General features: G+C 40.3%; 1 protein-coding gene across 2 annotated transcripts; it reads right to left on the bottom strand.

Moving 5' to 3' along the window:
• Positions 1 to 460: 460 nt before the first annotated feature.
• LOC136748348 (collagen and calcium-binding EGF domain-containing protein 1) lies at positions 461 to 24,310 on the bottom strand. Of its 2 annotated transcripts, none has more exons than XM_066702021.1 (11): positions 23,832 to 24,310; positions 21,710 to 21,790; positions 7,968 to 8,020; positions 6,903 to 7,037; positions 6,307 to 6,444; positions 5,328 to 5,461; positions 5,013 to 5,133; positions 4,714 to 4,853; positions 4,000 to 4,035; positions 3,497 to 3,532; positions 461 to 3,042 (listed from the first exon to the last, which is right to left on the bottom strand). In XM_066702021.1, the coding sequence occupies exons 1-11, from the start codon at positions 23,939 to 23,941 to the stop codon at positions 2,854 to 2,856; spliced, it is 1,173 nt and encodes a 390-aa protein (XP_066558118.1). In that variant the 5' UTR covers positions 23,942 to 24,310; the 3' UTR covers positions 461 to 2,853. The 2 variants fall into 2 exon arrangements, with proteins under 2 accessions (XP_066558118.1, XP_066558119.1); XM_066702022.1 differs by having other exon boundaries at positions 5,355 to 5,461.
• Between the last annotated feature and the right edge of the window lie 1,040 nt (positions 24,311 to 25,350).

Below are 25,350 nucleotides of genomic sequence, written 5' to 3'. Positions count from 1 at the left end.
GCTCTGCTACTGGGGACTGCTGACTAAATGGGGCAGATTTCCACCTTTCTTGAACTCCTGCAGCAACTAGTTTGTAGATGGTGCCATATTCCTGCAGCACTGCCACCTACAGAACACAAAGAGCATGACATGCCGCCTGCAGGCAAGGGAACAGGTAAGTGGAGATGGGGGAACAGTTGAACTAAGTTCATCTCTCTCTTTCTCTCGCTCGCTCACTCTCTTGTTTTGGCACACTCCTTAATTATTTCTTTGAACTTTAAGGCTTTTCCTGGTTGCTCGTTTCCAAGCAACCACTCAACACTAGAAACTAGCTGCACGAAAAGCTGCTTCTCAGGCGAAACAGGAAGCGCCTGTCAAAATTCACAAAGCCCAACAGTGTTATTACAAGGCAAAAAAAAAAAAGCAAAACACCTGTTCACATAACAACAAGACCAAAATCAAATGACACTATGAAACTAACAAATACCCACATCATTTTAATATTTTCACTATCAGCATGTATGTATGTGATCAACTTGTAAAAAAAAAATACATTTTAGAACATGATTGTGGCATTAGAGAGGCACCCTCACTGCCTATGTTAAAGCAAAAAAAATCCATATTTTTACACAATGACTGGTTTTGAACACTGCTGCTGATTTTACCTTTTTATATTTTATTGTACTCTGTATTTTACTATTTGTATGCATTTTATTCTCAATACATTTAAAAATATTTTAAATATTCCATTAATTTTATTTTCTTGTACAGCACTTTAAGCTACTTTTAGTATGAACAGCACTATATACACACAGTTTTATTATTATGAACCGTCTTGAGGAAAAGCTTTCATGCTTTTGGCCAAATATTTATTTTTATTTTTGCTTGATAATGTGAATTGTGATCAAAACCAGTCACCTTCTAAACAAACAATCCAAAAATCGAACATCCTGCTGCATAATTTCATTTCTAGCTCTGGTACCTTGCATATCAGCTAGCATTGCAGACATTCTGTACCTTATTTATCATGAACATTTATTATTTATTAGTATGGGCATTAGCTTTCAGTTTTAAACAATCCCTGTCAGAGAATGCATGGGAGATTACACTTGATGGGTCCCAAATCACCCTAAAAGTCTCACATCAGAAATATATATATATATATATATATATATATATATATATATATATAAGTGTGTGTGTTTTAAAGTGTTTAAACATGGATTTTCTCCCCCTTTCCAGAGTTACTGCCACCCCAGCATGTTGCAGTGTGGTGAACAGCACCTTCCAAAGGACCAGTCGTGTACTGCCGTGTAAAGCTTTTCAGATCTGGTTGTAATTGGTCTCCTCTGACCTCCCTTTGGAAAGTCAGGTGGAAAGAGAGGAGGACAGCTTCAAGATCCTGAGCATTTACAGGGAGAACACAGGCTGAACTGCCATGGGCCCAAAGAACAAAAACTGAACTACAAAACCAGGCGAAACAGCTGGTCTTCAACTGACTGTTTATCTAGGGTATTTTACATTCCTGACATTTATTCATTTATTAGCGACCCATTATTGCTGATTAGCAGGTGCATTGCGGTCCAGGAACATCTTGGATCTGTTAAGAGTAAAACATGAAGGGGAAAATAAAAAAATATTCTAGAAATAATGCAAATCTATACAATGCCTGTGGAAAATAAATGGAAGACATCAAACCAAATAAGACATCCCATACACCTGTACTTTACGTAAGGCCATAATGTTATTAAACAAATGCATCTTGTTAATAATGGGAATTATAGCAATATAACATACAGTACTTGAGATGGTGGTTGAAAAAAGGTTCCATTGATCCTGATTAGGGGAAATGAAACTAGGCAACTGAAATCAAGATTAGCCCTTGAATTTCGCCAATGGATATTTCTTAGTTTGGCAACTTTCATTTAGATTGCAATTCCATGAGGAGACAAGATTTGAGATCAACAACTTTGTTAGCAGTTTACTGTTGATAAATGCATCCATTTCACCAGTAAAATGCCAAAGTGAGATTTGACCAATTTTAAAAAGTATGAAAAATGTATAATTAGCAGCTGGAAAACAAACCACATATTCAGCACATTGTGTCTCAGAAAGATTATATTGTTCCCCCTTATATTCTTAATCACCCATTTTGTTTTCCTCAAAAATTACTTCAATTTGGAGTTAAATGCAATATTATATTAACACAGCACACATTTGTCCTCAACCCCCATCTTCCACGCCAGCTGCTGTGTGAAGAAACAAGGGCCACTGGTGGGAAATCTCATACAATGACTGCTCTTTGATTCCTGGCCAAAGCTGAACATGAAATGTATTGTCTGAGAATAATTAAGATGATTTTTTAAAACAGACTCCTATGTGTCTGGTTAGTTGTGCGCTTTAGACGGATGAGAATAGCAATGTTTAAAAGCATTCCTGGACATTGAGTCCTGATCGTTTTTTTAACAGCGAAAAAAGTACTTTAGACGCTCCATCTGGCAGAGTATCTTGAGGTGGGTCTGGTGGGACAAGTGGTTCAGCTCAACACTGAGTCTTAGGTGCCGAGGAAAAACAAACGAACGCATCTTTTGGCAAAGGAAGTCCTATTCAGAAAATAAGACAAACACTGTACTTCAGTAAATCAGTCTTTCATTCTGCTCGTATGTGGAGTTTGCATTAATCTGAGTTTAGTCTGTGGTGTTATATGTTAGAAGCAAATCTCCTTACTGCAACATCCTTAAGTGACCGCTGTTTGCCATAAAAACCACACAGGAGAGATTAAGAAGGCAATATGGTTGAGTTAATGAAACTGGTTTTGCTGTGAGTCTCTCTGGCAGGATTTGTCTAGGGAGCACTGCCTTGATAGTCTAGCACTCAGGTGTTGAGTGACAACATATCTAGACCTGATCCCCACTCGCTGAACTCCTCTTCATTGTAGGAAGGAGGTGCTGACTCCAGTGTGATGCCCCTCTTCTTCCCAAACACCCTCTGCTGCAGCTCGATGATGTCATTGCGGATGTCCGCCATCATCAGTAGGAGGAAATCAAAGGAGCCTGGAGGACCCTGGAAGACCATGATGTGGAAAAATGAAATCAGCACGATGGTGGAGAAGTCAGAAGTGTTTTGATGAACACTAAATTAGTGATATTTATACAGTATGTCATTTGTACTATAGGACAAAAGTCATTTCTGAAGGTCTGACTTTGACAACATTGAACACTTTGTCTGTTGATGGAATTTCAGTGTTTAATTATTGCTATTATTATTTATTTAATACTTTGATTCTTCTATACAAATGGTATATATACAAATAATAGATCTAGCACCCATGTTAACTCAGGCAAGATCAAACTGTCATGCTAGATTACAGTAAATGTTTACATGTTTAAATGTGTTCATGACTGTGAGAGGGTGCTCGGTTCAGTCCTTCAATCTTCAGCAGGAAAACAGGGTGAGGAGTTGGGGGTGGGCAGTGACAATTAATGAAAAATCATAATAATGAACATCTAAGACTCACTGCAGGGCCTCTTGGTCCAGGTAAGCCCCTTTCACCCTGCAACCCACAAACAAACAGGACCCATTAGGACACATGGCAAAGAGTCTCACTGAACCTCTGTAAGTCAATTGAAATAATCACCAGGGTACCATGTAGCTCTCAACGTAGCAAAACTGGTGGCATGTCCTTGCAGGTGGATGATGGACTCCAAAGAGACATAGGATTAAATTGCTGCATCACCCTGATCACACCCTGGCATATTTGAATTCAGTTAAGGGTGCCTTTCCATCGTTTCCACTCTTTAGCTCAAGGCTAAATTGCTTTCAACCAATAACAAACGTACAGATTGTCCAAGCAGTTTGGTATATTGAAAGTGTCAAATATGTTCAATACCGCATGCACACTGAAAAAATATTTTAAACATCCTTTAGCAGTGTGTATACTAGACTCTAGGTTGGTAACAAGATCAGAGGACACCACAATGCCTTCCTCATCACCGGAAATAAAGGACATGGTGATTTTACCTTCTGGCCATGTCTTCCAGGTGCTCCTGGTGGACCCTTAGGAGAGAGGAAGACATATTTCAATAGCTCTTACAAGCAGGAGGTAAAATATTTGTTTCAGCATTCCCCCTTCTGGTCTTTTCCCATTTTCCACCTGACAGCAACTGAACTGCTAGTGCAATGTCAGGTGAGCAGGGTGCCTGCCAGATTGTGTGCTCACAAACTGCTTCCAGGAAAGTGAAGAACAGACTCTACTTGAACTCCAGATTCTTCAAATGAGCAGATAGTAACTCAGCCTAAAAAACATAGTTGGGTAGCAAGCTGGGTGGCAAGAGTGCTCTACAACAGCCAAAACTATCTGCCTGGAACTGCGACTTTTTGAGGTAGGCTCTCTGCATGTCCCTTTTTAAGTCTGCAACAATTATTTGCGATTACTTTTATAGTTTACCTGCCAAAATAATTATGTATGCTGCTTTACCTAATTGTCCAATACACATATTTCAGAAAATATCATTATTATGTTGAATGAAAAGCCCTTTACTCACACATCCCCTTTCTGAAGGTATTGCATAATGCTGAAGGACAATGAGTTTGTTACCTCATTTAAGTACTTAGTTATTATTTTTAATTTCCTGAATTGTGTGTTAAGAAGGAATTGGTTGAAATACTCTCTCAAAACATGAATTCCTTCTGCAGTGAGTGGTCTGTGAGAATGTGGAGTTGACGGACTCTCACCATGGGTCCCCTTCGCCCCCTCTTGATGTGGTCCAGGTCAGGGGCAGGTCCCATGGGGCCCATGTCCCCACGAGGCCCCTGAGGGCCAGGCAGCCCCCTGGCTCCAGCCTCCCCTTTATGCCCTGGATCTCCTTGGACTCCTGGCACCGAGAAAGAGAGGGCAGAAGGGAAAAGGTAGATGAGACTGAATCAGCTGCCCGGAATAAACAGGTGAACGCCACAATCTCCTTTGTAAAGCGATATTGGACTTTGTTTCTCTTCTGCCTGACAGCTGGGGCAAATGCTTCCTCATGACATACCTGGGATGCCTGGGGAGCCAGGAGGACCAGGAGGGCCAGGCAGGGCTGGGATATCAGGCCCTTTCCCACCCCACACATTGGAGGGCTTGTCACTGTCATTGGCCAGACTGAGGGACAGCATCTGTACAAGACAAACAGCACTGACAGTCAAGGTAAAGTAATCCCCAATTCCTGTTTACCGTAGTATCATTCCATTTCAATTAGAAGTGACCAGCCACTAGTAATTAAATAAAAGTATTACAGGTACTGGTGGAAGTTATTTGCAATGACAATTTTGAATGAAACAGGCCTATCCCTCAGCAATACCCGTCATACCTGTCCCGAACTGTGAATACTGCTCACCCTCTGCTTCAGCTGCAGAAGGCTCTGCTTCATGCTGCTGAAGTCCTGGCAGGTGAGGGAACAGGTGCCCGCACTCATCAGGGTGTCCGACTTGCCAGTGGAGCTGACTGAACCCCAGAGACAGACACGAGGAGAAAAGAGGGGAAATCAGTACGTGCTTTGTAGGGTTGGCTTTTGCTGGTATTCCTCAATAGTGTCGGGATATTACTGGGGTTCCATCGCAGGTAAAGAACCATCTGCGTAATGCTGAATCAGAATTGACCAATTTATATCATTCTTTTGTCTCTCGGATTGTTCATTGTTAATAAACTCTGCACTACCTAGGTGAAAAAGAGATGTAACACACATAGTGGAGCTTAGCGTGTTTCTGCTTTCCATGAAGTTATGACACAAGCTGAAACCCTGAAAGAGCACACAACAGTCTTTTGACATCTGCTATTATTTGGCGAGTATTACATTTACCCCTACACCTTACTTATTCATTACTAGCAACACATACAGATGCATAAAACCATAATTTTAAGAACTGTGCTAGTTCCCCTTTAAGTGTGTCAGAAGACTGTACTCAGCAATACTCAGCCAACAACATTCTGTCCTGTCCTGAAGGTGTTCTCCCAATATATATCCTGAACTGGGAACTAACAAGCTTGGATTTGGACTCATCCTGCACTTGGCAGAAACTTTAACTGGATGAAAACAATGAAGAACTAATCCTCTTCTGACCTCTTAACACAGTCATGATAAACGACACTTGAATATGCAACTTGAAATGGATTATACAGCACTATGCGCTTGCATTCCCTGCCCGTTTTTGGAATAATATCTTACTTATGTCAGTGTGGCTATTAAAATACATTTCATATGCTCTGGGCCTTTGGACTGCAGGAAAGACACCTATAATAATTTAAAATGGATGGACTGAATGAGGAGGGGCATGTGCCGGTCAACTTACGGTTGTGTAGAGGGGAGCAGGATCTCCGGTCGGTGTTAAGGATGTGTCCGCTGCGGCAGTGACACAGGTAGCTGCCCACGGTGTTCTCACAGTCCTGCTCACAGACTGTGCCATTGGAGTCCGCACACTCGTCCACGTCTGCCACGCAAGCGCGGAACAGGCAAGAAGAGAATCGTACAAAGATACAAAAAAGATGGATTTGGGGAAAGAAACTGATTTTTAGGAATTGCACTGGATGTGGAATAGATAGATGACAAATAAACAAATTACAGATGTGCCCCTGTTTATGGGTTCTGTTCATCAACATACAACACTGACTGTGAATGAGTGTGAATGAAATATTAAAGCCATTTGAAATACACAGATAAGTATTTACATTATTCAAGTTTCACATTCATGCACAATAAATTAAAACATACAATTGGTATACCAATCTGCACTGTAATTTATATATGGAGAAACTGAAGAAAATTGTCTAAAAGCAGGATTTTAGGTAGCTTTGACCTTTAACAATGTATTCCTGTATTTGTGTTAACAAATTGCAGTGTCAAACTATCAGGCTGCACACCCCTGGCCCCCTGGCAGCAGAGACTGACCGATGCAGTATGGGTGCTGGTGGTTACGATGACGTTCCCTGTCGAAACGATATCCCGGGTAACAGGTACATACCACCCTGCCAAAGTTATCAGTGCACTGCTGTTCACACGGAGAGCCAGCACACACGTCCACACCTACGGGACAGACACACAGATCAGAGCAGGCCTGCCACACAACACAACTGTGAATCAACACTTTACAAGACAAGAAAGTAGAGAATTGAAAGGGTTAAAAAAGCAAGGTTTCCAAAAATAAGGCATTATATCACCCATACAAATATACCATGGTGTACAATGCTCAGATTGTTGCCAGTTACTTAGCGAGTCTTTAGTACACAACTGCATGGGGATCTTTCAATGCAGGCCTCATTTTCACGTTGTTGTTCCACATGCATACCTACATACCACTCATGTGAAGCCCTGATTATAACATGTACATAGGTGGACTATGGACACCTATGATGCAATGACATGGGAACACAAATGGTACATACTATAATATTAAATTGTATACAAAGTGGATACATTTGAGATTCTATTAAATAAAAGAAAAGGGTTTTTTGGTTAACAATGTTAATATGAATGAACATGACAAGTATAGTATATTCTACATTTGTTAATAGGATTTCCTCAACAAACACTTCATTACCATACCATACAGGCTGGAATAAGCTGGGCTGTATTGAAGGTAATGAACACATAAAATAAAGAAAACTCTGGTAATCTCTGTGCCACCCATTGTAGTATTGTTTGTTTATCGTTGTTAACTTAATTAACATAGTGAATGTAAAGGCAAAGAAAAATAAATGCAAATCAAACTTTAGAAATTCCACTGTACAGCAAGTACACTTCATTAAGTGCTGCAAAAAGGCCTCGTACATTGTACAATTAAGGTGGCTTATGGCATAACATAATGATCACGCAGTATGTTGGGGCCCTCTAGTGGCAACTGTGTGTTTCCTAATTGTTAGGTCATACACTAAAACTTTCTTCAGTGTCTTGTTAGACTTGATTTGATTGGTATGACGAAAAGGTAATTATTACCAGGTCATGTGAATTACCTACTTTCTGGAATGCACTGGCCCATCACAAACCTGTACCCTTCACAGCATCTCCTCCTGCCAAAGACAGACAACACAGACTGTCAGGTGGCTCGCTTGCCAATTGCCAAGAAGCAGCCCAAACATCAACTGTTAACCAAAATGATAGAACCGTAGTGCAAGGGTCATGACAGCTTATTTCTTTTTATTAGTAAAGCCAAAGGATTTAATGGCCAGGGTAAATATATATTACAATGAAATAAGGATCAGAATACACACAAAAACATGTAATGCTAAAAACATTTCATATGACAGTGGAGTATGACAAATGAGTGAGACTTTGAACCAGATCCCATGCCTATTTTTCTATTCACTGCTAATGAATAAGTCCTGTGATATCATGTTTGATTACTTCTCTTGTGGTTCCAGTTTGATTGATTTGGTAACGACTGCTGAAGTGGTCAGATGAAGTAAAGGATTTTCTTATCTATGTCACTGATACCACAATTGTCCCTTGCTCTCATGATTAATCTTGGATTTGGAAATCACCCCCTATCTTTGCTCTTGTTACCCTGGGGGAGGCTCACCGACAAGACAGTCATACACAGTTTGGTATGTGTGGTTTCCAAGTAGCCCAGCAAAAGGAAAATGCTTCCAGCACACATCCGGTCTTTATGGTAAGCCTTAGCTATCTCCTGATGTGTTCTGATGCAAAACAGCTGCAGGATTTCCATAAGGAAATTCAAAACATAAAACACTGGTCATCCAGACAGAACGTGAGCATTGGAGCAGGGCGCCAGCAGGTGGCAGAGTTTTCCCTGAGAAATCATTTAGACTGCGTACTGGCGCAGTGCTGCTGATGTCACAGAGCGAAATCCCTAAGGAATCACCAGCAGTGATGGACTGGCCCATCAGGAGTTCTGGAATTTTCCTGATGGGCCAGTGGGCCAGTGGGCCAGTGAGTTGGAGTGCGGGGCCCCGCTGACGGTACAACGTAAGGCCACTGCCTACTTCCCCCAAACTGGCAAAAGGGGAAACAAAATATTTTATTAACATGGGAATGAGTTGGATGGGGGCAGGGCGTGTGCTCCTGCTTCAAATCCTTGCCCTGGACTAGTTTTCTGAGCCAGTTCGTTACTGATCAGCAGTGTCTCCAGCAGTCTCCTTTTACTTTATGGCACCCCTGGTGCAGGAGAGTCCCAATGCAGAATGTTTTATAGCTCACTGTAAATCATCAATTTATAAAGGACTGAACTGTGATCAGTTAAGCTACTGTCTTGGTAAACTCAGTACTTAAACAAACACCTGAGTGTCTGTCTTTCAATCCTCAAGGGCCACAGTTCCCAGTCTTTTGAAACTGGTGGATTAAGGCGACTTCTAAAACAAACTGAATTGAATTTCGGCATCATGTCTGGAAATCACAGCTTTATGTATCTGATGCCATCCTCATTGACATATTTCTGAATTAGTGTAAGAATTAGCAAGAGAACCGAACTGGAATCACAGCACACTCCGAAGAACATGTGCATGTGTGCAACAGGGTAAACAGGGCTTAACTTCTCTGAAACATTTTATTGCATTTAGCTTTGTGTAGTCATCTAAGCATTATTTTCCTTTTAGTGGAACAGTTTATTAGGCTGAAATCAAAGCAAAAATGCCAAAACAAGGAATCATGTTGCAAAAGACATTACTAATAGGAAAGTGGGGAAGATAGGAGCTTTTGCTTCATCTTAGTCAGGACTGTAATTACAGCTTTTTCTAGTACAATACATATTTGTGTTGCAATTTAACCCTTTGTGGCTGGCATGTGGTTTGACCATAGTAAATGTTGTCTTTTGCACATCCTGTGGTGTCCCTAATTCCAACAATAATCACCAAATGGATATACTGGCTCTAGCAGGAAGAGGGAACCAGTATGTATGGCTTGGGGAATATATATATACAGCTATGGAAGAAATAAAGAGACCACTGCAAAATTATCAGTTTCTCTGGTTTTACTATTTATAAGTATGTGTTTGGGTAAAATGAACATTTGTGTTTTATTCTATAAACTACTGACAACATTTCTCCCAAATTCCAAATAACAATATGAATGGAATGGCTGCCATAAATGTAGAGATGCTGATTTAAGAAAAATCTGCAGTGGTCTTATTTTGTTTCCAGAGCTGTATATAATATATATACACCGATCAGCCATAACATTATGACCACTGACAGGTGAAGTGAATAACACTGATAATCTCGTTATCATGGCACCTGTCAGTGGGTGGGATATATTAGGCAGCAAGTGAACAATGTGTCCTCAAAGTTGATGTGTTAGAAGCAGGAAAAATGGGCAAGCGTAAGGATCTGAGCGACTTTGACAAGGGCCAAATTGTGATGGCTAGACGACTGGGTCAGAGCATCTCCAAAACTGCAGCTCTTGTGGGGTGTTCCCGGTCTGCAGTGGTCAGTACCACGACAGGGTCATGGGCGGCCAAGGCTCATTGATGCACATGGGAAGCGAAGGCTGGCCCGTGTGGTCCGATCCAACAGACGAGCTACTGTAGCTCAAATTGCTGAAAAAGTGAATGCTGGTTCTGATTGAAAGGTGTCAGAACACACAGTGCATTGCAGTTTGTTGCATATGGGGCATATATATTGTAACGGGTTGGGGGGCCCGTCACAAGAAAGGGCTGTATGTAGGGTCTGGTCTTGAAACACACAGGAGGGAGGCAGGCAGAGGGTACAAAACAGGCTTGCTGTTGTTTTATTGCTTCCCTTAATAGCAGGCACAGTGTCAAAAAGCAAAACAAAACCTAGCTCTGTCCGAGCACTAACTAAACGTAAACAATCCCTAACTACAAAACAAACACTAAAAATAACAGTAAATGCCCGGGTCGGTAGAGCCGAACACCGGGCAGACAGAAGCACAAAGGGATAAGGCAGATTCGTAGTCACAGTCCGTAATCAAAGTTCGTTACCGGTGGGAGGTTGTCTGACAAGAGGGAGAATGGTCCAGGTCCAGAAAAAGGGTCATAAGCCAGTGAATCCGTCAACTGTGAGCTTTACCCTTCTTTCTCCTGCTCTTCCACGCTCTCGCTCTCACTCTCACTCTATATATATATTAACTGTACGGTTCACACACTGATTAAAACAGTCCCAAATCACAAATGCAACTCCACATTTTAATTCCAGGGTGTATTCCAGAGAAACATGCGTAGTGTATGAAAAAAAATAACTAAATTGGACTTGAGAGAGTCCAACAAACCTAATCAGTAAAAATGAAGACGCAAGTTACAAAAGAGGTGGTGGTGGTGGTGGAGGGGAGGGGGGGTTCACCCAAGTTATCTTGACAAAGCATGAGCATTAGCTGTTTGCATTTTGTAGATGATGAGCCACAGTGAGAAAACCACATTCCCAGTATCCTCAGATGGATTAGAGGTCCCTTAGACAGAGATCTTATACACCAGCAAATACTAGAAATTAAGCTTTGCAAAGCTTTGTCTGGGAACATAACATATTTGAGTTTCAGGAAACCACACAGCGTGTAAGAGGGTTTTGAAAAGTAACCACAGAGAGAAAATTATGGGAAAAGCACCCATAATGATGAGAAATGTACAGGAAAAAAACAGCAAGGACCTCAGAAGCTTTTTGAAATATCTTTGGAAAACTTATCTATTTTACCAAGCTTTTACTACTATGACTTGTTTTATTTTTCTTAAGCAATATTTGAAGTATTTTGCAATAACTCCCAAAGACTTGGAAGAAGGATTCCTATAACTTTTTATTTTGAAAAATATTTTCTTCTAAATCTCGGCTTTGGCATCCCCACAACCCTCACCAGGATAAGCGGTTTTGAAGATGGATGGATGGATGGATGGATTTTCTTCTAAAACACTGACAGCTACTTAATACTCACTACCAGATCCAGTATTGTCATCTCGACATACAATCTTATGTGAAGGTGCTGGGTCAACTTCAGTGAAAACTCAGATCACTAGTCTATATAGAGAGTAAACAGACTCCAGATCTCAGCACTTGATGCTCACTGGCTCAGTGTTTCAGTGAGAGCTAAAGGATCTATCACAATCAAACAGGCCCCTTTCTTGCCATCACATGGCCTGCAGTACTACAGTTCAATAGAGGCCGTATTTGTCCTTTGGCACACATTTAAGTTCGTGCTTTCTTTCCTGATTACAGTGGGAAAAAAGGTGCCTGGCCAAGCTTGCTAATTAACTGTGTGCCAGGTCAGATAGCAAACTCCAGCTATTGGGAGTAAATATTTCCAAAATAAGTATTCTTAAATATATGGCACAACATCTTTGGTTAGCTTCTCACACCTTCAGAAAGTCACAAATACATGACCCAGTTTAAATGTACTCTTGTTTTCAATTTTAAGAAATCTAGTATGCTATAGCTTATTGTTACATGTGTCTGAATATGCATGACCACCTGACAAATATTTTGCCATACTGCCCAAGTGTAGCTACATTTGTGTTGGTGCCTGTAATTGTGGAAGAAACTGCATTAGAGTTATAGCTTACATATTTAAAACTTCACGATATGTTAACAGGGAAAATCTAAATGACAGACACACTGCTTTTACAGGTAAAGCAATCCATGGTGATATATTCTGAATCTCTATGTATCAAAGCAATATATAGTCTTTACCTCAGAGGTAAGAGTATGTTTATAATTTATTTTACTTCTTTTAATGCCAAGCACTGCACATCAATAAAAGAGCAATCAGTAACTCTAATAACTGATAGCAGACAGAAACTCCACAGCTTTTCTCCCTGTGGATAAAACCTTTGATCTTTTAAGGGTCTGTATAATTCAGGGAATTCTTTGCCAGATTACCGAATTATGCTCCATTCCAACAGCATATAGGGAGTAGAGCAGCAAGATTTAACATGAACTGAAGACCTCTGGAGTCTGATGTTCAATTGAGGATACAACCCCTATTTAATAACAGCTTGTTAATGTCACCGAACAAGTTCTGAATCATTAGTGGCATAGTGATCCATGAAATCTGAAAGCTAGTAAACCTGCCTTTCATGGCACGATAAAGCACTGGGGGAGGCCCCAAGAGAGTGGATAATCGGGAAAGGCTGACCAGCATCTCTTGCACAGCCACTGCTCCGCACTGTGCAAAGCAATGAATTATCCTACTGAGGTGCACTTTCTTTTGGAGTAGTTGTCTAATATTTAACCTATTCATTGTGATTAAAGGAGCAAAGACCCTATATGAGAGAAGCTCACGATCCATTTTGTGCTCTTTATGAAACATAAAATGGAAGAACTCTGAATATATATGTTTAAGTATAATTCAGTCAAGACAGCTCTATTTTCTCTCTAGTGTTGAATCACCAGCATCAGAAAAATCAACTATGAAAAATTTGGATTGATGGATGTCACCCACCATCCAGAACCTCTACTGAACTCATATTGAGCTCAGAAGGACCACATCATACATCTGTGGAAACCTAATCTCTATGGTTCATTGTGGCCTGGAGTTGTGAACCAACACCCAGCAGTTCTGCCATCCCAACCTGCTAAAAGTCCATGGATACTCGGCCAAGACCAACATTTTTGTCTAGACCAAGACACAAACCAGAGACTCTCCAGTCTTATGACTCATCTCACAATATCTATGGTACATATGCACAAGCTACTCCCTGGGGACCTATGTAAGTTTAGCTTTACTTTAATCACCCAAGCATGATTAATATGTACATTGCAGAAAAGGAATACATTAACAATGTCTTTAATTAAAATCTCATTGAACCTTTAATGGTGTACAAACCCAACACCAACAGGAGATCTTGGAAGTATAAAGGTGCTTTATGGAAACAAATGCAAAGAATCTGTGAGGTTCTAAAACAGATTCATAAAACAGGTGTATTCCCACTTGGTGCTGCAAATGTGAATGTAACTTGCCGGTAATAGGTCTCTTATCCTGGAAAGTTAAAAACACTAGAAAGAATTGCTTAAAATGGTGGTTCAAATTCAATGGATTTGTGCCTAATTTTGCTATAGTTCATGTCCCCTAATCAGTACCCAAAATCCACACAAACCACACTGAAGAAGACCAATCAAAATCTCTCTAGAAATCTAGTTTTGCCCTATTTATTTCACAACTGACCGGGGATATGAAAGTATGCATTGTATTAGATGTTGTGATTTCTGTCTTGACTCCAAGCACGCTAAACACGAAGTCTTAACAAGGTTAAAATAAACATTCAGTTAGGTATCAAAGAAAGGCAAACCTTTATGAGAAATTAAGGCTGAAATTACACTACTGTGCAAATATCCTGGATAAATAGAAGGCAGCAGACCAGGCCAGTGTGGAGTCATCAGCCCACAATAAGAGATTGTAATAGTCTGATGTTGGTCTGTAGAAAAAAGTCAGTTGCAGATTTTGGTTTAACTCTATTTTGGTTAAAATTCTATCTGGTGCCTTCTCTCTCTGTCACTCTCTTTCGCTCCCTCTCTCTCTGTCTCTCTCCCCCTTTCACTTTCTCTCTAGTGACCCTTGTTTTGTGAACTCGGCTGTGCAGTAAGAGCCAGGGGAAGTAGACCGCAGAGAAGGTCAATGACCTCCAGCACTCACAGTCAAGGGACAGACGATATCTTCCCACTGATACATGGGTGAATGTCTATGTGTACACAACCTTAAAATGAAACACACAATTGATACCTTCACTAACCCCCCCAATAAAGATTAATAGGGGCTACTGGGAGGATGGAATAAATGACAGGCCAATTTTGAAATTAAAAATGGGTCCAGTTTAGTTGAAAATGGCTTCAACAGATACAAAATTTGAACTTTCTGTATAAAATGAATTCTGTTTTTTATTCAGGAATGTTAATCCCACCAAGATATATTCATTATGCTGTTTGTACCCATTTCATCTGTGTATCTTTATAAAAAATGTAAACCTGCAAGCCATGCTAGAAAGGAGACAGGTGTGGGGTGTGGCATCGGGGAAAATATCAATTGACTGATTGAACTTCTGTCTACTTGAGGGTTTAAAAGACTAGATACTGATCTCTATGTCTGGACCAGATTAAGTGGAATTGTTGTTAGATTTTCATCTGAGGTAGAAAAGGATGACGTCATCCAAATCTATAATTTAACAACAAACCTTATAAATCTAGAAGAGGCTAGATGTTAACAATATTTTTTCCCCCAGTTCCTGTTTAGAAAATAAATATTCTACCTGCCATTGATTCTTTCTGTTATCTATGGCAATAAAAAAAAGGACAACATCATCTATCTTCAGTTGTGGAAAGTGTGCACACATTAGCAGAACTTAAAAAAGTGCAAATCCCACTTCACAGACCTCTTAATTAATCCTGTTAACTATCAAAAAATAAGCAAACTGGCAACTCAGGAGTTAACTGCATGTTGAATGCAAAGCATTTAGTAGCTGTGTCAGTTTTCTTTTGTGTCCAAGTGGAGACATTATCTGAGTTACAAGCAAACCTTGGCACCTCATGTTTATTTACATTGTTATATGACTTCCAACACAGAGATCCCCTGGGAAGATATCAGGGCAATGTATGTTATTTCTCTAAGAGAGATCACTTTCAAAGAACACCAATCCAGACGAAAAATGAAGTAGCAGCTCGAAAGGAAAAGCACTTAAAACTGTCCTGAAGTATAGTAAACAAAGGGAGCAAGGCCTGGCTTGAGACCTGGGGTAATATACTTAGCTTATACAGGCAACCGTATGCGTATAATAAACACCATGTCTCCTTTCTTCACCATAAACCAATGTTCAGCTAATATATTCTTTGTTGCGTCAATGAAAGTCAGTCCCAGTTTTGAAAGACATGCTGTTGATCATCGTGAACTAAATCTGATTTCTCATTTACTGATGACAACACCACTTCAAAGAACATAACTGCAAACAACAGGAGCAACAAATCTGGAATGAAGTAGGGGGCATTTCTAGGAAACCATTCAAATTTGGAAGTTTTGGGAAATCTGAAAATCTACACAAAATATTCATTACTTCCAGTTTGCTTATTCAGGACTTTAAACATTATGCAATCCAAAGAAAACTAACAGGATCTAGCTCCACCAGTAGCTCAACTGCAGTCTACAAGAGACGTATGAAGTGCAGTCTGGCTCATCCCTAACTATTCCACAGTAAAGAGGAAGAAATGTAAACAGTGCTTCCAAGTTTGAATAAGGCTCTGCAAAAACAACACTACAGTTTATGCATTCTTGGGTCCAAATCTGAATTGCAGATATCAATTATTACATTTTACAAACAAGCTATGTAGCAGATCACTGTTAGAGTTCCAACTGAGGCCATCAAATTGAAAACATTTTTTTACAATGTGCGGTACGGTGCACGAAGTTCAGATTCATTTTCCTTCCAAAACATAGTCCAAATCTCATCAGTACCATTTACACTTCAAAACACACAGTGGTGTGTGTTATGAGTAACATAAACTGAACAGTATAGAGCTAGTCAGCATTTTTCAGCTTTGGCTAGCCTTGCCTGGGTGTACTAAATTCTCCTGGAACAGACTGAAGCCCACAAGCCAGATGAATCTCTGTTAGTGCTCCGTTCTTTTCTCAAACAATCCAGCCTAACTGCACCCCAGACAGATACTATATAACAAAACAGAATCAGATACATATGGGCCAGATAACCAGCAATCCACAAAACTAAATCAAAGTATTGTTTCCCATTATTATTTTCTGGCTTCCTGTACTTATATGTTTATATGTTTTATATGTTTTTAGCCTCCACTTGTATTCCAGTGGAAATATTTAATGCATACATGAGACTATTTTTATATCGTTTTTGCTTTCTTCCCTCAAAACACCAAATACCCTAGTAAGCTAAAGGGCGGAATTAAAAAGGAGTCAATAAGGGCACTGGAGCTGCTAAGGGCAGGAAGAGAGTTCAGTCACCATTTGCCCTTGTTATGTGCTGGTAACAAAAAAAATCCTGAGGCATTGAATGCAAATGCTGGTGTCAGATGGGTTGGTTATTATTATATTTGTTATATTTATAACCAGCACGGAAATACTTCTCTCTCAGCAGGAAAAAACAGTGGTGGCTTAGTATGATGCTAAAAGTTTTCTGAATATGGGCAAAAAATAACACATTTTTGGTTCAGATATTTAAAATCCCATTTTTGGTATGAAACCTGCATGTTTTGTAATATGCTGCATCTTGTCTCTCGTTACCTCCTTTATTTTTAATTCCTAAACCTGGCTAGAGGAGAGCATTCCTCACAGGTTCCTCAGCCTTATGTATCCACAGAGCTGCTGTCGGGGCCAGAATTTCAAGAAAGTCTGAATCGCAGCAGCCAGCCAGCCAGCCTTCAATCTGTCTGCCAGACAACACAGAGGGTAGCTTGAAGGACAAACTACTTGTATTACACGTGCTATTGGCATATAATACAAACTAGAGAATAAAATTAAGGAACTTGAACTTTAAGCTATTGTTCCAGTTTTACCTGTGCAGATGGCCGTAACAAACTGTGAATCAAGATTAACATATAAAGGTCGACATCTAAATATACAGAACAGATGTTTCCATTCCTACTCAGAATAACCTACTCAACCAAATCATCATTTCAACCAGCTCCCTCTGTCTTAAGAGTTCACTGCGAGCGCCCAGTCAGAGTCCTAGTGAAAAGCTGGTGAAAACAAGGCCGAGGAGAAACCCAGCATTTGTAAACCGCAGCTTGTAAACCCACTTCACTCCTTAACTCCCTTCCACTCTTTATTTGGTGCATGTCACTACCCAGTTTACAGCCTTGCTCTGTGCCAGGAACTGCCGACATAGGGGGTGGGTTGCGGGGCTGTTTTTTCCAGAGAAGCCAAATTCAAAAACAGAGAAAGGGGGCTCCCAACGCACTCCATACACAGCTCTGTCTCGGCTCCTCCAGAACAACCCTGTTTCCCATTAACAACATTGGGGAGCTTCCTCAAGCCCCCCCCGCCGGCTCACCACGGACAGCTGCAATGCATAAACAACGCACACCGTCTGTCGAGGCTTGGAAACAAGCGCTCTGGGTCATATTTTCGCAGCCTTTTTCTTCTCTTTTTGGAGCAACATTTCTGTATCAGTAACACCAATAAATGGCCCAAACAAAATAAACAGACATTAGAATCGCAATAATTGGAAGATTGGTTTTATTAGGGTGCCTAATAGGGATGAGGATTGTTTAACAGCTGTGAGTCTACACAGTACAAAGTGCCTCAGGGGGACCACATAAGAAACTTGCTAAGATATGCTACATCATGCTGGGTGGAGTGACCCCCGAAGCACATATTTACAGCAAAGCAGAGGGAGCTCGAAGCAGTGTGGTCAAATGATCAATGCTGAGGGACTGAGACAGAGTCTGTGTGGTCTTCTTATTAGCAGTGACAGACTTGGAAGCCATGTGTTTTAGTGCTACGGGCTGAGGGATGGGACACAGTATGACCTAATGAGTTTTCCTGCTGGAATGGAAGATGAGGTAGTCATAATGGGGCAAGATTGCAGGACCTAGGAAGCAGTTGGAAAAGGGGTTATTGGCTCAAAAATAGCTCATACATTTAAATATTTCCTTTCCTTTGTTCCACCTGAGAAGAAAGGGTGAGAGAATCCCACTGTTCCTACTATTTCCTCGTTACGAAGGAACACAAAACCATTGAGTGTGATGTAGGCAGCCGCCGGGGATGGCTGGATTTCAAGTTGTGTTTATTAGTATACAGTACTGTGCTGTAAAAGACTGTGTTGATGTGATGGGTTATAGATCAGGGCTTCCAAACCTTTTAGTCATCGTGATCCCCTTTAAATATTGGCAGATTGTCCTCTCACCCCGACATGAGTGACATGTTTTTCCTCATAAATATTGCATTACAAGGCACATTAATGCTGTTTTTATACTATCAATTGAAGGCATTTCAAAATAAAATCACCCTGAATTTGTAACCCCAATTGTTTATGGGGGGACTCCAGGGCTAGGATCCACTGCTCTCGCAGTTTAGGACCAGCTTACACCCTTTAACCCAAGTCCTTTATCCCAAAAAATAAAACAATGCGTCCCTATAATTGAGAAGAAATAGATGTGTCAATACCAGCTAGGCTCCAGAAACCAAGAAATAGTTCCTTCTATTGCAACAACTGTGTCTTGTAACTCCAACAACAAGTCAGCAAGTTGTTTTTAAACAGTTCTCATTTGGCTTAAAAAACAAACACAAAAAAACACATAGCCAACTTATTACAATCCTCCAAAGAGGTTTCTTTTCATTTCCACAAAGCAAAAACACTGCAGATGACTCTGAACACAGCTGAAACTACTTACTCAATAAAACCAGAAGACTGGTAAACAATGTCCATTTTCTTCCCTCGTTTTTCTGGATGTCAGGCATTGGCGTCGCACATCAAAACAGAATAAAAACACAGTAAACTCCAAGAGGCATATGGTCAGTTTGGCATTTGTACATAAAAAACTATTTTCTGTCATAGGATAACCCCCAACGGTTAGAGCCCTAGCCAGAAACTGTTTATCATTTTGGTTAAAAAACCACAGTCGATTTCCTGCTACTTAAAAATAGCCGCAATGTAATTTCTTCCTCACCAACCAACGGTAGAAGAAACTGTGCGTTGAGCAATTAGTTGTGTTTTGGTAAAATGTACTGTAATAACTGTATGGTCAACTTCCAGTAATGTATGCTAGTGTGTGAGTCTCTCTCTGTATATATGTTTTTAGAAAGTAAATCTTGGACTTCGCCCAGCCACGCAAACAAGCAGGATTCAGAAGAGGTTATAACACGATACATCATATTCAAGATGTCCGAGAAGTATTAGAAAGAAGAAGAGAATGCGAGCTTCCCCTGTGCCTGGGCTTCATCGGACTATGAAAAAGCATTTGATTCTATCTATACCAGTTCAGTCATCAGTGCTCTAGAAATCAACACAAACCTTATTAGTTCGACAACAATCCCCCATCAACAAGACAGAGACAGAATCGCTCCAAAACAACACTCGACAACAACACTCAAAGAAGTGTTCAAGACTCTGGACTTGGAAGAAAAAGGAATCAATCAATCTGAACAACATAAATTGGGAACAAGAAATCAGAAGCTTTGCTGGTGTGAAGTGGAAATATCTTGAGGAGGCCTAACCCAGCAGTGGATTGAAAAAGGCTGATTATGATATATACACACACGCAAACACATACATATACATATACAGTGGTCTCCAAATTGCATACTCTTGATTTACACATGTATACCCTTGATTAACTGCCACAAAAAGACAATTCAACAGAAGCAAGCATTCAGTTATTCATTGTGACCTATGAAACCAAACTTAGAAATGGTATTGGGAAGTGATTTTCTATGGCTAAAAGTGTCTATTCATATTACTAAAATTATAAATGTAGTTTGGTTACTAACTGTGCAGCTCGTGTTCTCACTATCTACTGCACTCTTTTCTTTACAACCTTGCTACACATGTGCGGCCTACGTAACACACAGCCCTCTTCACTATTATGAGTACAGCTTTCTTTCTGATACACTTATCTACTTATGAACACTTAGGTTTCTTGAATATCTGAAACATATTGGGTTCGTACTTGAAGAATATTGGGATGATTGTATGACTGAGATGGTAATGTGTAGCAATGCAATGATCATAAAACAAATTAATTGTGTTTTATTTATACATTATTATTATCAATACAAAATAAAATAAATAATAATAAAGTACTACAGTTACACTACAAAAATATGTGTTGCAAATTACTTGTTAAAACAATTTCAATAGACAGACGTTTTGCAAAGAGAATCAGTCAGCATAAAGGCACTCATTTCATTTTTGGCCATGCTTTCCCAAAATACTTTTCCCTTAAAACTTTTTTCTCCTTTCATTCTCTCTGGAAAGCTTTTTAATTATGTATTCGTAGTAACTTGACATTTATTGTATAAATATTTCTACCCAGGATCTGTCCTGTATATTTAACCTTTCACATTGTACTAATTCTAACCAGGTTAGACATTGTAATAAACCAGTTGTGGGCCAGTGCTGGATTTGGTCCAGGCTTAATCCTGATCAGACAGCAAGTACTGACTGAATGTACATGCTCTGGTCGCAAGAGGGAGCCAAAGGAAACTGAGTGTTTAGCCTATATATATATATATATATATATATATATATATATATATATATATATATATATATATATATATTACAATTAAGGAGTTTCGTAATGATTTCAAAAAATACAGCAAACAGCAGAAAATATTTTCTCTTTGCTAGTCCCTTTCTCCATCACTTGCCCCCCTCCTATCTTCAACACCTTATCTCCGTGTAATCCTTCCCATTTTTCTTCTGGTCACTTAGGGGTCATGCCCCTCACTCTACTACCTTCTATATCTGCTAATTTTCCTCCGAATAGTGGAAGCACTTACCAGAGAATATGAGAGCTGCACCACATTTGACCACCATCCAGCACCTCCTCAAAACTCCCTTTTGTACACTTTCCCTTGTAGAGTTTGTGATTAATTTCTCTGCTGGGAGAACTTTGAACATTATCACGAGGCAGCAGTGCCTGTCGCTGCCCACTGTGGGTGATACAGTCGCCAGCAGCTTTAATTCCATTTTTAAGTGCTAACTGCTCACTGATTAACATGGACACTGAAGACATAGAACATTTTAATTCCATCAAGTGTTCACTTATGTAATGAAGAGCTCAGCAAGAATTAAAAGCTAGCACCAGGTCCACATCCCTACCACCAGGTTGGCGATGAATGACTCTTACCTGAGACAGGTGCTTTTCTCCCCCCCAGCTTTTGTACAAGGATACTCCATGGTCACAATCTTGTTTTCTGGGCATTCTTCTCTTCAAGTGACAAACAGTACAAAAAACAACAACAAAAAAACAGACTTGTTACTGTGTGAGTTTTGAGTTACTCATGTGGAGAGTGAGAGTGATGTAATGAGACATCATTCACTGATTCATCTTTTACTTTATATATCAGAGTATATCATGAAAAAAGGTTGTAACACTACACAGACCGAACAGTTTTACTGTCACCTCAGGCAGACCATTTAATAGTTTCTCAGTGGGGAATATGTTTGATTTAGATTAGTGGTTTCCAAGATAAATTTCTTGACAGCCAAAAAAAGTACAACAAGCAGTAAGTATAGGAGGCCATATTGCTATTTTTCTCAATAAAATATTTTATATTACTTGAATCCATGTTTCTGGCACAAACATTGTGCTGGTGGCCACATGAGTAATGCTTGACACAGGAAAATCTATTTTACACAGTAACTGGCATGAGTACACGCTTTCCTTGTTGCATGTAAAAGCCTGCTGAAGCAAGATCGTTGCTGTTGATGTTTTTGAACTCGTAAATATTTCACCCTTCGCTAATATTGTATACTGAATCCTGCACCTGCTTTAGAAGGCAGCCAAAAACATTTCTCCATCACAAAGACAGTAAAAATTTCTAAAGTGAAGACAAGTGAAGAGATGACTGTTATGGACTAACCCAAGTGCCCCTAGGACCTATACATTCTTTTAATAATATTATGGAATTGGAAACAACAGACAAATGTAAATAAGACAGATGTTTATAATGTAGCTAATATTGTAGAGGACCACCCTTGACATTCATGACTAGTTTCCACCTCCTCCTTACAAGACCAACACTGTCACTGCCTCAGTAGCACAATAATTCAGGCTGCAAGACTATTCAGTCCCTGCAGCCTTATTGTATGCCCGTTCCAGTTCACTCCAGATGTGCTCTATGGGCCCTGAGGTCTGCACTCTGGACAGACAATGAATCAAAGCAGTTTTGTAGCTGATGACGTACTCACTCCCCCAGTGAGCAGCAAATGGTGCAGCAGGACTCACACTCCACAGCATGCATATAGCCTGCTCTGAACCCTTCTTTGGGCTGAGAATTGGCACCGCTGCAGCTGTCTCTATACATTTACAGGTGTACTGGTTGGCTGGTGGGATATCGCCCTGTCATAAAATCCTTATGCATTTACCTACATGTTGTTGATGCACCTTTGTGGTTTTGGGATTTCCTGAGTGATGGCTGTAAGACTAGCAATGAGCTTTTCTTTACTACATATATTTTCACATCTTTGTTCCCTATCATCATTTTCAACCTGCCAGATTCACCTGGTGGAGACTGCGTTCTTGCTTGTCTCACATTTACCATTTCCCCAGAGTGAACTTCAGATTTACAAACAACACAGTTCTGTGGAGACTTGTCCCTGTCCATCTACAATTAAAACACCATCAGCTATGATCCACTTGCTACACTGCCAAGGGCTGGCGGAAAGTTACTTGTATTTAGTTTTATTTGTATGGATTACTGTACATACAAAGCTAATTACCTCTGGTACAACCCATTCACAGAAGGCAGCCCGGACCAATACTTTTCATAACACAGTGTATATAAGAGTTTCAATCGACACTTTGCTGAAAACAATGTGTGCTACTTGTATCCGTTTATAATTGACTCTGGGACAAAAACAATAGGATCGGGCAGTTGATACAATATATCAGACCTATTGACGACTACATATCCGTGCATCGTTGGCATTTGACAACAACCGCGAATAAAATTAACTTTCCAACACTATTCACTACAGACTGGAAATCTGATCACTCCCCAAACTGGGACCCACACAACCCCAGTCACAAACCCTGAAGGAACATTATCCACTGGAGAGCAGCACACCAGCCTCCACTAGCCCAGTCCCGCTTTATTCTCTCTAAGCGCTGTATTAAACAACAGCAGCTTGACTGAAGTCCAACACATAAAGTCCCACAGAACCCCTCGAACCAGTGTGTCTGAATGTTAAATAGTGCCTTATGGACCATTGGCAAATGCAGTATTCAACGGAGATGGTTCACTTACCCCTTACGGTCTGGGTCAGCAGCACTTTTAAAGGCACTCACCCTGGAATCCCAAAGAACCACGCAACAAATTACTATAAAAGGGGTGAATTTTGCACAAAACCTATCCATAACTTTTGGTCTCTCTTTCTTTGGGATCCGTGATGGTTGTGTATAAACCCAATCCACAAATGCGCTGAAGACACAGATGTTGTTTTTGTGTTTTGTTTTAAAAGCAATGCGCTGTTGCTTTCGCTTGCCAATAAAGCTTGTCAGGTCTTAGAAATAGGCAGAATTGTATCCCTTTTAAAAAGCGTTTTGGATCCCAAAGGTGAAACAGCGATGCGTATATTACTAGAGCCCGGCGCCGGGGACGTGCTGCACCGCATCTGATACCCTTTGCCAGACCTGGCTGTAGTTACTAACATGTGTCGTGATGAGTACAAGTCCGCTTTAATCCCCAGCGGATTTACATTCCTGTTTTAAAACTCACTTCTGAGGAAAAAAAGGCTTTTGGCTGACAGCGTACAATGCTCCCTCAACATCGTCCTCTTGTGGAGTAAATCCGCAGCGGCGCCCCTCGCCTCTGATCCGCCCGGCGTTGCTGTCAGCCGCAGAGGAAATCCCAGGGCTTTCATGTGGGATAAGCGACATTTGATTCCCAGCTCAGAACCAAGAAGCCGCTTAAAACTAACAGAAAGGAAGAAAACGCACGGATTGCGTCTCACTGTTACTATGGAATAAAACAAACTGACAACATTAGTACCATTCGACCCAGAAACAAGACGATTCACACTAACACTGGCAGAACCACAAACTGTGCATGTCCAATAAAGACAGGTGAATTGCCAGTTTGATTACCGATCCTTAATCAAAGCTGCTGTGTTGTGTGTATACAATTACAGAATCACATAAGCATGAGGACATGGACATTGAACCCCCTTGAGAATAGGGCTCCTCAACATCACTGGACTCAATTCATTAATAGATGAAAAACTGAAGCCTTCAATAGCAGAATAAACCAAAGCAGTGGGGATGCCAAGCGGCAGCATGGGTGGGGGTACAGAACAGTCACTAGACCTCAGGAAGATGGCAGGACTCAAAGTGTGCCATCTATTGTTCATTTTACCCCTTTAGTGCATGCAACATGTGCATTTGAACACATACATTACAGCACCAGGGAGCTGGTTGGAGGTTCAGAAAACCAAATCTCTAACTTGGTCTAGAAGATCCAAGTACCTCTAACAGCTTATGGCAATATTTCTTGCAGTTAGCTTTGCAAACTTTTTAATAATGGACTGCCCCCCACCCCCTTGCAGTTTAGAGAAATGTGTCCATTGATGAAAAGCAGGTGTAAATGTCAATTTAATCAGGGCACTAATTCACTATTTCTTTCACAACCAAAAATGAAAAGCTGTAAAGTTACTAGTACCGTTCTAGGCTATAAGATACATGTAATGTCTGCAAATGCATATCCTGACCTAAGAACTGATAATATATTTTATTCAGCATTATTATGTAGCTTATGTATGCATGTAATA

This window comes from Amia ocellicauda, chromosome 4 (assembly GCF_036373705.1).
Source record: "Amia ocellicauda isolate fAmiCal2 chromosome 4, fAmiCal2.hap1, whole genome shotgun sequence".
NCBI lineage: Eukaryota > Metazoa > Chordata > Actinopteri > Amiiformes > Amiidae > Amia > Amia ocellicauda.
The sequence above is the reverse complement of the archived record's forward strand: the minus strand, read 5'-3'. Positions and strand labels throughout refer to the sequence as shown.